The sequence below is a fragment of the Gopherus flavomarginatus genome, chromosome 1 (assembly GCF_025201925.1).
Source record: "Gopherus flavomarginatus isolate rGopFla2 chromosome 1, rGopFla2.mat.asm, whole genome shotgun sequence".
In the NCBI taxonomy this organism is placed as follows: Eukaryota; Metazoa; Chordata; order Testudines; family Testudinidae; genus Gopherus; species Gopherus flavomarginatus.
In genome coordinates, this window is record NC_066617.1 from 303,098,711 (window position 1) to 303,114,300 (window position 15,590).

The following is a 15,590-nucleotide window of genomic DNA, read 5'->3' on the forward strand; positions in this document are numbered from 1 at the left end:
GCAAAATTATATATATAATATAGGGTTCTGTAACCATTGTCTGAAGTACATAGCTCCCAGTTGATCTCTACGTAAGCCTAAGAAAAGCCATTAAGAGATTTGCTTTCACTAAGGCAAAGCTCTTTTTCTGTAAGAATGTGTGTTGAAGGGCATTTATTAATAAGCAAGGAGTTATTACCCTTGTAGCCTTACAGGTATACAATGTTAATGTATACCTCATGTAAAGCAAGAATGCTAACCAAACCTCTTTTCTTGTGACCACAGTGTCAGACTAAATTTTGCATAAATTAATGTTTTCGTTATTGGAATATGCCACCAGAGGGTGGCTGGAGTGCAGGCTGCACCATACTGCTGGCTGCCATTGTGAGCTGGCAAATGGAGCTTGGGGTGGCGGTGTGTTGGCTAGGCGGGACAGATGTGGGGAAGGAAAAAAAATAGATGGGTGGGCATATGCTGTCTGTGGTATGGACGTGAAAACAGTTAATAGCCAGGGCATTAGCCTGGCTGGGACAGCTGCTACAGACTGCAGAGGCTGGAGATTAAAGCTCATATCTGTCTAAAATGTCTGCAGCCAAGGGGCAACGGGAACACAAGCTAATGTGGTAGTATAGCACAATAATGATGATCAATTGTAAAGAAAAAGACTTTCATGCCGAGGCTCCTTCAAGAGGATCTGCCTACTGTATCCTAGCCTGGGTGTTTGTCTGGAGATCAGTATGGGTTTCTGCACAGCAGGAATTGGGCTATTCTTATAGAGTAACTCCTCACTTAAAAAGTTGTTGGTTTGTTACTGATCAATTAGAGAACATGCTCATTTAAAGTTGCGCAATGCTCCCTTATAATGTTGTTTGGCAGCCACCTGCTTTGTCTACTGCTTGCAGGAAGAGCAGCCCGTTGGACCTAGCTGGTGGAGGCTTGGAACCAGTGTGGACCAGCAGCCCCTTTATCAGCTCCCCGTTCCCCTAAGTTCCCTGTGAGGCAACCTCCCAGCAGGCTATCAATTGCGGGCAGTTCGGTTGTCCCTCTCCCCCCACTGCCATGTGCTGCTCTCTGGAGCTTCCTGCTTGCTGTGCAAGGGTGGGGGGGAGAGTGGGGCTAATGTCAGGGTGTCCCCCTGCTCCTGCACCCCGCTTACCCCATTTCCAAAGACTGGGTGGGGGGGCACATGACAGGGCTGAGGATGGAGGGAGCTTGCTGGCAGGAGCTGCTGCCTCAACTTGCTGATCTATTTAAAAAGGCAGTATACTTAGAGTGGGGTCAGCGTACTTAAAGGGGCAGTGCGCATCTTTCTTTCTCTCTCACACGGTGTGCATCTCTGTCCGCCATGCTGTCTCCCCTCCCTCCATTCATGCTGCCTTGTAGAGTATGAGGCTACATTAACAACAATGTGTTAACCCTTGGGGGCTCAGCCAATTGCTAGTTCATCATTTAGCAATAAGGCATCCCCTGGGAAATATCCCACCCTCTGATTTCATCACCTCATCCAAGCTTCACAGTCATCATTGCTGTGTACCAGGATTAAATTGTTTGTTTAAAAGTTAAACTTAATACCGGTACACAGCGATGATGCTTGTGAAGCTTGAGTGTGTGTGTGTGTGTGTGTGTGTGTGTGTGTGTGTGTGTGTGTGTGTAATATAAAATGTCTTTTTTGTCTGGTGAAAAATTTTTCCCTGGAACCTAACCCCCCCCCCCATTTACGTTAATTCTTATGGGGAAATTCGATTCGCTTAATATCGTTTCGCCTAGTTGCATTTTTTAGGAATATAACTACAACATTCAGCGAGGAGTTAGAGTACCTTGCCAGTGCCAGGGTCTGGGATCATGACCAGATGCTGATTTTCCAGGAACAGTTCTTCACTTGCCTCCTTGTGCACATCCTCTGAGTTTTGCTGGTCATTCTTTGGGGGTGAGAATAGAGTGGACAGTGGGATCCACAACCTTCCTGCATGGATTTGTAGTCTAACTGATCAAAATCCTATCCAGTTCCTCAGAAAATGAATAGGTGACATTTCCACTGCTGGACTTCTTCCTGCCATCCCTGGTTTGAGTCTAGCTCCTCCTGAGCTGTTTGCTTGTTATCCTGCATCGTTCAGTGTCCTGGTTTTGGCCCCTCGTGGTCATCTGCTTAGCGATGGCCACAAAAAAATTCTTCTTATAGTTGCTTCTCCCCAGACGATGATGAGACTCAGGCTCTTAGCATGGCCCTAAGCTGTTGCTTGAGTCGTGCTGTAAGGCTTTTGGAGTAAGGCGTAGTGTACACTACAGAGTTAAGTCGACACAAGACAGTTTATGTTGACCTTACACTACGCATCTATGTTGGGGTGGCCAAACTTACTGATCCTCCCAGCCTCATATGATGATGATGATCAGAAGCTTGAGAGCCAGGCACATCTGCCCATGTTTTCTGCCCTGTGGCAGGGCTTGAGGCTTCAGCCCCAGGGGAGGCGCTTGCTGGTGCTTGGGGCTTTAGCAAGAGTGGGGGTGAAATCCCTGGACCTCTTTCGCACTGGGTAGGACCCTAGCCCTATCACCCCACCTGCAGGGCAAAAGCCTTGATCTCTCCCTGCCTGCCCCTGTCTGGTAGATGGAGAGTGAGAGGGCATGGGGGGCCCGGCGAGCCACAATTTAACTGTAAAAGAACCTCATGTAGCTTGCAAGCCACAGTTTGGGCACACCTGATCTATATGAAAATGTTGCTCTTGCCAATGTAACTCACCCAGTACGCCAGCATAATAACTCCACCTCCACAAGAGGCGTAGTGCTTAGGTCCGTGTAGTTAGGGTGATGCAGTGTCAGCGTAGACAGTGCGTTACCTATGTTGACCTTAGTGTTCTCCAGGAAGTGTACCACAATGCCCCACCGTGATTGTTCTGGTCACTGTTTGAACTCTGCTACTTTCTCAGACACTATAGAGTTGACATAGTCATCCCTGCTGAAGTATTTATTGCTTTGGTAGAAAGGTGTTATGCAGTGGTGTCCTATAACCTGTACGTTTCTTTTGATTTCTTGATGGATAAATTTAATCCCCCCTCCTTCACTAAAGATTATTAGTGTAATGTAGAAATCATAGTGACACATCTGACATGGAATGGCATGAGAGAGGGAAAATTCTGTCTTATTGTGACTTTTTGTTTAAGACCCTCCATGTCACAGTCTTCACAATGGAGGCTCCCTGTCTCCATAGCAACTGGAGGCAGACCAGATATTTGTTCTGAACCTGGGCTTAGGACCACTTCTTAGGGAGAACTTCTCCAGGGCGACAGTATTTTTAGTTTTGAATGCTGTTGTTTTGAAGGGTTTTTCTTAAAAGGTGGTCATAAGCCTAGGCTCTGAACAAAGATTCTGCTTCTAGTTGCCGTGGAGACGAGGAACACCCACTATGAAGATTGACTTTGAGGGACCTGGATGAAAGGTCATAATACAACAGTTTTCTCTTGTTGTACCCAGTTGTCCTCATTTCATCCTCAGTATTTGCTGTCACCTCCCTGTAAGCTTATATAGAGATTATCATAAATGTTGAGCATTGACCTAACTTTTCTCCCACCGAAGTCCCATGATAGAACTTTTGTTAATTTCAGTGAAGGCAGAGTAAGGACAATGTTGAACACTTAATATTTTTCCTGTAAATATTCCTTCTCGTATACCCCTGCATTTAGGTCATTACTTGGTAGATCCCTTGTATGTCTGGTGGCAGCTGTATTATGAGGTAGCATTTTATTTTCTTAGCTGATAAACGTTGTCACATCTTGGGAAAACACCAGTACAGGCACCCTCCCACACTGCCCAGAAGGACAAGAGATCTCAGCAAGCAGAGGCAATATATGGAGCAGCTAACAATTTTCCTTTCAACTTGAGAATTTCTCAACTATGGTATGTGCAGAAGGGTTTAGAATAGGGCTGTCAAATGATTTAAAAAAAAATCACAAGCGTGAGATTAAAAAAAGTGACAATTACAGTTTTAATTGCACTTAATAGAGTACCAATTTAAATTATAAATATTTTGGAATGTTGTTCTGCATTTTCAAATATATACTGATTTCAGTTATAACACAAAATACAAAGTATACAGTGCTCACTGACAAATATTTTCACTGTAAAAGATAAACAAAATAAATAGTATTTTTCAATTCACCTTAAAGAATTACTGTAGTGCAATCTCTTTATTATGTAAAACTTGAGAGCCTTCAAGTCAAAGCATGAAGAGACATCTGAATGTTTAGCATATCTGGCTCGTAAATACCTCGCAACAGCGGCTGCAACAATGGTTACGACAGTGCCATGCGAATGCCTGTTTTTGCTTTCAGGTGACATTATAAATAAGAGCCGAGCAGCATTATTTCCCATAAATATAAACAAACTTGTTTCTCTTAGTGATTGGCTAGAAAAAAAAGGACTGAGTCGACTTGTATGAGGTGAATTGAAAAATACAATTTCTTCTGTTTCTTTCTTACAGTGCAAATATTTGTATTTAAATAATGCAAGTGAGCACTGTGTTGTAATTGAAATCAACATATTTGAAAATGTAGAATAATGGCCAAAAATATTTATAATAATTTGACAGTGCAATTTTAAGCTGTGAGGAATTGACTTTTTTTTAATCTAGTTAGTTTGTTTTTGGCTAATTGCATGCATTTGCTGTGATTAATTGACAGCCCTAATTTAGACTCTAAAGACACTTTTTTGTATTGGTTACCCCCCTGCCTGATTTATTGGGTGGTGTTCTACAGTTCACATATATCACAGGTGAACAGGTAAGATTTGAATTGTTTTAGGCAGTACTTGCATGGTATTGCCTTATTTTCTATTCAGTCAAGTAACAGTCCAATAACTATACAATTTTGTTAGAGATTGGAAAATGTAAATGGTTGTGTCTCTCAAATGATTTGCTGTTAATTGTAAGGAAGCAGTAGCACCAAGAACCCTCCCACCCCCCAGATAAACCCCCAAAATACCACACAAACCCATAGAAGTAATACTAACTTTCTAAGGCAATTTCTTGTGAGGTACTAATTTCAAATTAATTTGAAAACTTAAAGCTATTTTAATAATCACATTGAACTTTCACTGTTTTTGTAATGGTTTTTTTTAAATCCACTTAAAGTAAAACGGCTGTTACAAGTAAGTTAGTGACAATGACTGTTTGTTTTTTCCTTAATTTACAGCATTTAAATATCAAGACACTGACAGATGATATGGTAAGACTACTTAACGTTTTGCTTCTGCTGTGCTCGGTGACTAACCCAATATGTTCCACAACTTGAACATTAGCATATCTTCACAGTGTCTCCATTAAAAACAGTTAAAATATACCTGATAAAATCTGGCTAAACTGGAAAAAATGGTTTCTCATCTATGATATGTCTAGATCAGGGGTCGGCCACCTTTCAGGAGTGGTATGCTGAGTCTTCATTTATTCACTCAGATTTAAAGTTTCGCATGCCAGCAATACATTTTAACATTTTTAGAAGAACTCTTTCTAGAAGTCTGTATTATATAACTAAACTATTGTTGTATGTAAAGTTAAATAAGATTTAAAAATGTTTAAGAAGCTTCATTTAAAATTAAAACGCAGAGCCCCCTGCACCAGTGGCCAGGACCTGGGCAGTGTGAGTGCCACTGAAAATCAGCTTGCATGCCTCCTTTGGCACATGTGCCATAGGTTGCCTACCCCTGGTCTAGATGCACCCAGTAAAAATGTCTGCATTGGTCGCTGGTTTTAAATTGCTATACTCTGTACCAATTGCTGCTTCGTCATAGGGCAACTAGTATAACTGTCTGAGGCAAACCACATAATGAATGTAGTAATCACGTTTAAGGCGTGCAAAAATTGGGTTTACCTGTTAGGGCTGCATGGCTTGCTAAAATAGTGTTTAATACTAGCTTGTACTTTTTTTCTAAAACTCACTGTGATGGAGTGCTCCACCAATGGCTAATATCTTGTCCTACTAGTTTTGGGGAATAGCTTGTAAGGTTAACACCCATGCCCGCACTTGCATGTCATCCTTCCACCTCTCTATGTAGGTCTGCAGAACCTCTCTCGCTCAGCAACCTGCTGCTGCCTCTCTGTGACTCTGCCTCCAGCCAGGTCACCAAATGGTTTCACCAAGGGATTGGAAAGTCTTTTCCATAGACAGCCTTCCTATTCATTGTCTCATAGTCCCTCAGTGGCTGGCTGGGGAACTCAGGTCTGCCCTCTACTCCAGGTGTCTAGCCAGCAGTCAGGGTCTGTTCCCTCTTAGACCTTAGGGCCTTTCCCTGAGTCCTGTCAGGGGATTACTTAGTCACCTGATACTTCTCACCTATGGCCTGTTGGGTTAATTAGCCCCCTTCTCTGTTTTCATTAACCCTTTCAGGGCAAATGTGTGGTGAAAACCCTTTCCCACCTCATTCATAACAGTATATAATTCATGTTCTGAGACTAGCTTAGCCGTTGTCACTTAAACTTGTTGGTTTGTGTGTCTAAATAGACTTTTAACATCAAATACTTGGTGAAGACTTCTCATAGTTATGAGGTAGCAAGTCTTCTGTCATTCAAGGTACTGCATTTCATTCTCAAACGATGAACATCAGCATCATCTCTTCATGGTTAGAACAGTTGTCCTTTTTAAAAAATGAGAACAGTAAGTTTACACATCTTGGATCACGTCTGCACTAGGAAGTGAAATCTATTTTGTGTAAGTTGACATCAAGCCTTCAAATTAAGTCAATTTTGCATATGCACAACACATTTATTGTCTTGATGAAGTGTGTCCTCACTAGCAGCACTTGTAACGATGCACAGAGAAGTGCACTGTGCATAGCTGTCCCACAGTTCAACTAGCCTAATGGGATTTTGGGTAGGGTTTTCAGTGCCTCATGGGACCAAAACATTGTCGTGGGAGGTAATGCGAACATGAATTTGGTCTCCCATGCTGTACTTTCTTCCCTCCCTTCCCTAATCTCTATGGCAAACTAAACAAGGTTTTTTGCACCCTTTTTTTGAAAGCCTGGCTTAGCTGCACATACATCATAGCTTGAGCAACACGGACCCTGCTCAGCTGTGCACTTTTGTTAGCATTACAAACACCTCAGACCTTAGCCTGCAGTATTTCTGAAGCTGAGACAGGAGCTGTCATGCGGAACATGGCAATGTGTCACAAGCAGCCTGTCTGCACGCCATAGAGTGAAACAGTTAGCAATTGCTGGTGGCAGTTGCACATCAGGTGAACATGGTTGAGTGCCGTTTCTGATCCAGGGAAACAAGCACTGACTGACTAGGATCGCATGGTTGTGCAGCTATGAGATGACAAGCAGTGGCTGCGGAACTTTTCATCTGTGGAAGATGCTGTCCAGGAACTTTTTGTGCAGAGCTTTCCCCAGCCCTGAAGTGCACAAGTACTGAAACGAGAGCTGCTTTGACAGTGGAGAAGCGAGTGGAAGCAATGCCAGACTGTGATTCCCCACTGACCAGTAAATCTGGAGTTGGTAAATCCACTGTGGAAGTTGTTGTGGTCCAAGTTTGCAGGGCCATTAATTGACTTCTGCTAAGACGGGTAGTGATTCTGGGCAATGGGCAGCACACACTAATAATTTTGCTGCGATGGGGCTCCCTAACTGTAGTGGGGTGATACATGGCGCATACATCCCTATTTTGGCACCAGACCACCTTGCCATAGAGTACATAAGCTGAAAGGGATACTTCTCAATGGTGTTGCAAGGACCGTGGATCACAGGGGGCCTTTCACTGGTATCAGTGTCGGATGGTCAGGAAAGATGTGACACGTGTGCATCTTCAGGAACTCAAGTCTGTTCAGAAAGCTGCAAGCAGGAACTTTTTCAGACCCCAAAATAACTATTGACGATGTTGAAATGCCAGTTGTGGTCCTGGGAGACCCAGCCTGACCTTTGTTCCCATGGCTCATGAAGCCAAGCAGTGGCTGACTGGACAGCAGTAAGGAGTAGCTCAACAATAGGAGGAGCAAGTGCAGAATGGTGGTGGAATGTGCCTTTGGACCTTTAAAAGGTTGCAGGTGCTGTTTGCTTAGTAGGTTACAACTCAGAGAAAGCAGTATTCACATGGTTATTGCTGCCTGCTGTGTGCTGCATAATATCTGTGAAACTAAGGGAGAAAAGTTTTCCATGGGGTGGGGGATTGAGGCCATTTGCTTGGCAGATGATTTTTGAGCAGCCAGATACCAGGGTAATAAGAGACCAGCTCTGTGTCTCTGTGAGGCTTTGCAAACCCATTTCAGCAATGAGCCACGGTAATGTGTGACGCTTATCTGCGTTGTTCCTTCCCAAACCAATCTCCCCATTATTTTTTTCCGCTGTAAAATGAACCAACCAACCAACCACATGTTGAATAAATAAAAAACATGTTTTTCTTGATCTTTTTTTCTTGGCTGCAAGGAGTCTAGCATTGTATTGCCTTTCTTGTAGCTCAACCAGACACTCCAACATGTCTGATTGGCCCTTCGTAATCCACAGCATCTCATCTTGTCTGGCACACTCCTGCTCCTGGGATGCATGCCTGCTGTCCATGTTTGGTTTCTTGGGGAGAGAAATTCTCCACGTTCTGAGCTCAGCCTTGGCTGTCCCAGAAGTGTTGATTATCTCGGTGAAAATGTCATCCCAAGTCCTCTTTTTCTGCTTTTTAATCTGGGAAAGCCTCTCTCCCAGTGTGGAGGATTAACCAAAGGACAAGCTTTCAGCTGTAAGGCATACAAAGCACAAGGTAACCAGTGTCAGTGCATATATTGTGTTTGGTGCAAGGCTGATTTAAAAAAACAAAACAAAAAACCCAACCCTTAATATACTTCACTGCAAGCGACAGTATACTCAGAATACCTAGTTATTGCATGAGTTGGTTTGCTGCTCCAGCCATGGTGAGTATGGCTATAAGGCATGGGCAACAGGTCTTGTGCTGCTACTTCTGTAAAACCCTTGTCAGGAGCACAGCTGGGCAGTTGAGCAATAACCCCTTCCCCCTAGCAACATGGACAGTACTTGATGAGAGGCACCAGTGTTAAGCCTCCCCCTTTTTTTAAAATCAAGCGGCCTGGCGGGAGGGTGGGGAGGGGAGAATAGAGACAGGAAACTCTCACTGCCTTTTCTTAATGCTGCTTGTTGACAGGGACCATGGTGTATTACAACAGCCATGCCAAGTTAGGGAAAGTGTGCTTGTGGGACCCAGATTTCACCAAAGGGGTGGGCGGGGTTGGATTATTTATTCTGTTTTGTGATTCATATACTTGCACTGAAAACTTCCCCCATTTCCCTTAGGTGACCCTATGCGATATTAGTCTCCTGAGGATAATGGGGGAGGTAAGGGAGGAGATGCTGCAAGCGTTTGCATACAGACCTGATCCTTTCACTGCTATGCTGTGTATTGCAATGATGCCAGCAGAGTTAATAATGGAGTGGTGTGGGAAAGTGTCCTATTATTGTGGAAGAAATAAGGCAGCCCTCCCCAGAAACCTTGTGCAGAGGCTTGCAGAGTACCTGTATGAAAGTTTCCTAGCGATCTCAATGGAGGATTCCTATGTCATCCCTATGCACATAAGCAGTCTTTTTGGGGCGCACATACAGCGTAGGTGGAGCATCCACTGGCAAGCAGATACCCAGTATCCATCATTCTTTTTTTCAGATTAAATCTATAATATCATGGAATGTACCCACTACCGTTTGATTGGAAATGTATACTTACCAGAGGTACCTTCCTCAGCATCAGCCGGGGCCACCAATTGGTCCTGTGAAGGGATGGGCTCCAGGGTTAAGAACAGGTCTTGGCTATCGGAGAGAATGCATCCACCTCTCTTCCGTCACCATTCTCCTCTTCCTCTTCCTCATCCACAGTGTCCTCTTTGCTGTCTGAGGTGGCTTGGGACTCACTCATGGGACGTATCCACGCTGTGTTTTGGGGTGGTGGAGAAGTCGCTGCTGAGAATTGCATGCAGTTCATTGTAAAAGTGGTACATCTCTGGGGCAGAACCAGAACAACCGTTGGCCTCCCTTGTCTTTTGGTACGCTTGCCAAAGTTTATATTTTCACATGGCACTGCTGCCTGTCCCGGGTGTAGCTCCTTTCCCCAGGCCCTGTGCAATCTTTGCATAGATGTCAACATTTCTTCTGTTGCAGTGCAGCTGTGTCTGAACAAACTCTTCTTCCCACACAGCCATAAGATCTACCATCTCCTGTATACTCCATGCTGAAGTGCATTTGGGCACTGAGTCTCTGTGATCTGTGCTAGTGAGCTTTCCATGCTGATCAAACTGGAAATGAAACTCTAAAAGTTCCTGGGGCTTTACCAGGGGATGGGCTGCTGTGCAGTGGAGTTGAAAGCGCTTGTCAGAGTGGTTACAGCACAGCATTGTGGGACACCTACTGGAGGCCGAGTAATTCAAATTACACAATGCTGCATTTACACTATCCCCATGTCGAATTAAGCTCTATGCCTCTTGTGGAGGTGCAGTACAGAGTCGACTTTACAGACCACTTACGTTGGTGGAAGGGACCTGGTAGAGTAGATGCATACCTAATTAGGTTGATTTAATGCAACATGTCTGTAGTGTAGGCCAGGCCTTAGTTTCATATAGTTTAAGATGTAATACCATTGTCAGCATCATCTTTCATCATGAAGGGCAACAAGAATTCAAGGCCAGAAGTGAATTGCGTCATCTAGTCTGATCTCCAGAATATCACAAGCCATTAAATTTAACCTAGATACCTCACTAAACCCAATAACTTTGATTAGACTAAAGCATTTCTTTCTTTCCTGAGGAGACTGAACTGTTGTGTGGCCCAGCAGAGAACATGAGAGATCAAGGTACCATCACAGCTTGAGACCCTGGTAATGGCAGGGAATTAAGTGAGATATGACCAAATTATCCCAGTAGGGAATTCACACTCCATGCTGCAAAGGACGGCAAAAAATCTCAAGGTTCCTGCCAATTTGACCTGAACATAAGAATGGCTGTACCAAGTCAGACCAAAGGTCCAGTATCTATCTTCGGACAGTGGTCAATGCCAGGTGCCCCAGAGGGAGTGAAGCTAACAGGCAATGATGAAGTGATCTCTCTCCTGCCATCCATCTCCATCCTCTGATGAACAGAGTCTAGGGACACCATTCTTTACCCTTCCTGGCTAATAGCCATTTATGGACTTAGCCACCATGAATTTATCCAGTTCCCTTTAAACATTGTTATAGTCCCAGCCTTCACAACCTCGTCAGGTAAGGAGTTCCACAAGTTGACTGTGCGCTGTGTGAAGAAGAACTTCCTTTTATTTGTTTTAAACCTGCTACCCATTAATTTCATTTGGTGACCCCTAGTTCTTGTATTATGGGAATAAGTAAATAACTTTATCCACATCACTCATGATTTTATATACCTCTATCATATCCCCCCTTAGTCTCCTCTTTTCCAAGCTGAAGAGGCCTAGCCTCTTTAATCTTTCCTCATATGGGACCCTCTCCAAACCTCTAATCATTTTAGTTGCCCTTTTCTGAACCTTTTCTAGTGCTAGAATATCTTTTTTGAGGTGAGACCACCACATCTGTACACAATATTCGAGATGTGGGCGTACCATGGATTTATATAAGGGCAATAATATATTCAGTCTTAATGATTCCTAACATTCTGTTTGCTTTTTTGACCGCCTCTGTGCACTGGGTGGACATCTTCAGAGAACTATCCATGATGATGCCAAGATATTTTTCCTGACTCGTTGTAGCTAATTAGCCCCCATCATATTGTATGTATAGTTGAAGTTATTTTTTCCAATGTGTATTACTTTACATTTATCCACATTAAATTTCATTTGCCATTTTATTGCCCAATCACTTAGTTTTGTGAGATCTTTTTGAAGTTCTTCACAATCTGCTTTGGTCTTAACTATCTTGAGTAGTTTAGTATCATCTGCGAACTTTGCCACCTCACTGTTTACCCCTTTCTCCAGATCATTTATGAATAAATTGAATAGAATTGGTCCTAGGACTGACCCTTGGGGAACGCCACTAGTTACCCCTCTCCATTCTGAGAATTTACCATTAATTCCTACCCTTTGTTTCCTGTCTTTTAACCAGTTCTCACTCCATGAAAGGACCTTCCCTTTTATCCCATAACAGCTTAATTTATGTAAGAGCCTTTGGTGAGGGACTTTGTCAAAGGCTTTCTGGAAATCTAAGTGCACTATGTCCACTGGATCCCCCTTGTCCACATGTTTGTTGACCTCTTCAAAGAACTCTGATAGATTATTAAGACACGATTTCCCTTTGCAGAAACCATTTTGACTATTGCTCAACAGTTTGTTTTTCTATGTCTGACAATTTTATTCTTAACTATTGTTTCGACTAATTTACCCGGTACCGACATTAGACTTACCGGTCTGTAATTGTTGGGATCACCTCTAGAGCCCTTTTTAAATATTGGCGTTACATTAGCTATCTTCCAGGCATGGGGTACCGAAGCCGATTTCAAGGACAGATTACAAACCTTAGTTAATAGTTCCGCAACTTCACATTTGAGTTCTTTCAGAACTCTTGGGTGAATGCCATCTGGTCCCGGTGACTTGTTAATGTTGAGTTTATCAATTAATTCCAAAACCTCCTCTAGTGACACTTCAATCAGATTTGTCACCTACAAAAGCTGGCTCAGGTTTGGGAATCTCCCAAACATCCTCAGCCGTGAAGACAGAAGCAAAGAATCCATTTAGTTTCTCCGCAATGACTTTATCGTCTTTAAGCGCTCCTTTTGTATCTCGATCATCAAGGGGCCCCACTGGTTGTTTAGCAGGCTTCCTGCTTCTGATGTACTTAAAAAACAGTTTATTACCTTTTGGAGTTTTTGGCTAGCCGTTCTTCAAACTCCTCTTTGGCTTTTCTTATTACACTCTTGCACTCAAGCTGGCAGTGTTTGTGCTCCTTTCTATTTGCCTCACTAGGATTTGACTTCCACTTTTTAAAGGAAGTCTTTTTCTCTCTCACTGCTTCTTTTACATGGTTGTTAAGCCACGGTGGCTCTTTTTTTTTAGTTCTTTTATTCTGTTTCTTAATTTGGGGTATACATTGAAGTTGGGCCTCTATTATGGTGTCTTTAAAAAGGGCCCATGCAACTTGCAGGGATTTCACTTTAGTCACTGTACCTTTTAACTTTTGTTTAACTAACCTCCTCATTTTTGTATAGTTTCCTCTTTTGAAATTAAATGCCACATTGTTGGGCTGTTCAGGTGTTCTTCCTCCCACAGGGATGTTGAATACTATTGTATTATGGTCACTATTTCCAAGCAGTCCTGCTATAGTTACCTCTTGGACCAGCTCCTGCACTCCACTCAGGATTAAATCTAGTTGCCTCTCCCCTTGTGGGTTCCGTACCAGCTGCTCCATGAAGCAGTCATTTAAAGTATCGAGAAATTTCATCTCTGCATTTCGTCCTGAAGTGAAATGTTCCCAGTCAATATGGGGATGATTGAAATCCCCCACTATTATTGGGTTCTTAATTTTGATAGCCTCTCTAATTTCTCTTAGCATTTCATCATCACTATTACTGTCATGATCAGGTGGTCGATAATAGATCTCTAATGTTATGTTTTTATTAGAGCATGAAATTTCTATCCATAGCGTTTCTATGGAACATGTGAATTCGCTTAAGATTTTTACTTAATTTGAATCTACATTTTCTTTCACATATAGTGCCACTCCTCCCCCTGCATGACCTGTTCTGTCCTTCCGATATATTTTGTACCCCAGAATGATTGTGTCCCATTGATTGCTCTCAGTCCACCAGGTTTCTGTGATGCCTATTATGTCAATATCCTCCTTTATCACAAGGCACTCTAGTTCACCCATCTTATTATTTAGACGTCTAGCATTTGTGTACAAGCACTTTAAAAACTTGTCCCTGTTTGTCTGCTCTTTTCTGATGTGCCAGATTCTTTTTTATGTGCCTGTTTATCATCTGATCCGGCCCTTACATTATCCTTTTCTGTCCTCTGTTGCTGACTATAGCCTGGAGATTCCCTATCATCAGACTCTCCCCTAAGAGAAGTCTGTGTCCGATCCACATGCTCCTCTGCAGCAGTTGGCTTTCTCCCATCTCCTAGTTTAAAAACTGCTCTACAACCTTTTGAATGTTTAGTGCCAGCAGTCTGGTTCCACTTTGGTTTAGGTGGAGCCCATCTCTCCTGTATAGGCTCCCCCATCCCAAAAGTTTCCCCAGTTCCTAATGAACGTAAACCCCTCCTCTCTACGCCATCGTCTCATCCACACATTGAGACTCTGAAGCTCTGCCTGCCTACCTGGCCCTGCTCGTGGCACTGGGAGCATTTCTGAGAATGCCACCATAGAGGTCCTGGATTTGTCTCTTCCCTAGCAGCCTAAATTTGGCTTCCAGGACATATCTCCTACCCTTCCCTATGTCACTGGTAGCTACATGTACCCTGACCACCAGCTCCTCCCCAGCACTACACGTAAGTCTGTCTAGATTCCTCGAGAGATCCGCAACCTTCGCACCAGGCAGGCAAGTCACCATACTGTTCTCCCGGTCATCACAAACCCAGCTATCTATGTTTCTAATGATCAAATCTCGCATTACTAACACCTGCCTTTTCCTAGAAACTGGAGTTCCCTCTCCCGGAGAGGTAACCTCCGTGCGAGAGGCAACCCCAGCATCATCTGGAAGGAGGGTCCCAACTATGGGAAGGTTTCCCTCTGCTCCCATTGACTGCTCTGCTTCCCTGGGCCTTTCTTCCTCCTCAACAGCACAGAGGCTTTCTGAGCAGAGGTGGGACAATTCTACAGTGTCCTGGAAAGCCTCATCAACGTGCCTCTTTTCGCTCCTCCAGTTCTGCCACCCTGGTTTCCAAAGTCCGTATGTGGTCTCTGAGAGCCAGGAGCTCCTTGCACTGACTGCACACATACGCCACCTGCCCACAAGGCAGGTAATCATACATGCTACACTCAGTGCAATAAACTGGATAGCCCCCACTCTGCTGCTGGGCTTCTGCCTGCATTGTCGCCTAGTTAATGAAAGGGTGCTTTAAAGAAAGAGGTTTTGGAATATGATTTGGATTATAGGTTTTAAGGGGACTACAGGGGAATAAGTAGGACTGACCAAAAAGGACCCTCCCCCCTTCCCATTCCCCTTCCAAACTCCCTTGCAAAACTCCCTGTTAGCAGCCCCTGGTCGCTTGTGCACGGCTTTATGAAGCCCTGGCCTGAGTTAATGCCCCGCCCACTGATGAAGGCTCAGCCAATTACCAGAGGCTTTGAGCTTTCAAACCTTTCTAAGTCTTTGGAGGAGAACTTCTTTGTTGCTTCATGGTGTCTGATACTGGTCAGTAGCTAGCAGCTGTGGAGGCAATTGATTTTCAAAATCACTAATTTTGCTGCATCCTGAAGTGGTACTGTTTCAGCTGTATGCTAGTCAATAGGGACCTTGAAAATGTTTATTCCCTTGCTGTTCTTTCCTCTCTGAGGTCAGTAAAGCTAGGGGTTTCTCCCAAATTCCTTAATCTTCTTGAAGCAAAAATTTAGATCTTAACTTCAATATTTCCATTTAGGAGAAGAGGCTCACATATAAGCTAGGTCATTAAATTCTACACAGAACAGAACCTCA

General features: G+C 43.6%; 1 protein-coding gene across 4 annotated transcripts in view; it reads left to right on the top strand.

The window, feature by feature from the left end:
- The window catches only part of DIAPH3 (diaphanous related formin 3), a 555,175-nt gene that overhangs the window by 16,862 nt on the left and 522,723 nt on the right, over window positions 1-15,590 (top strand). For 3 of the 4 annotated variants that reach the window (XM_050947581.1, XM_050947589.1, XM_050947570.1), the window contains exon 2: window positions 5,163-5,195. The exons of the other annotated variant lie outside the window; for it this stretch is intronic. In XM_050947581.1, the coding sequence (XP_050803538.1) occupies window positions 5,163-5,195 (33 nt within the window). The remainder of the gene's footprint in view (window positions 1-5,162; window positions 5,196-15,590) is intronic. 4 annotated transcript variants of the gene reach the window in all.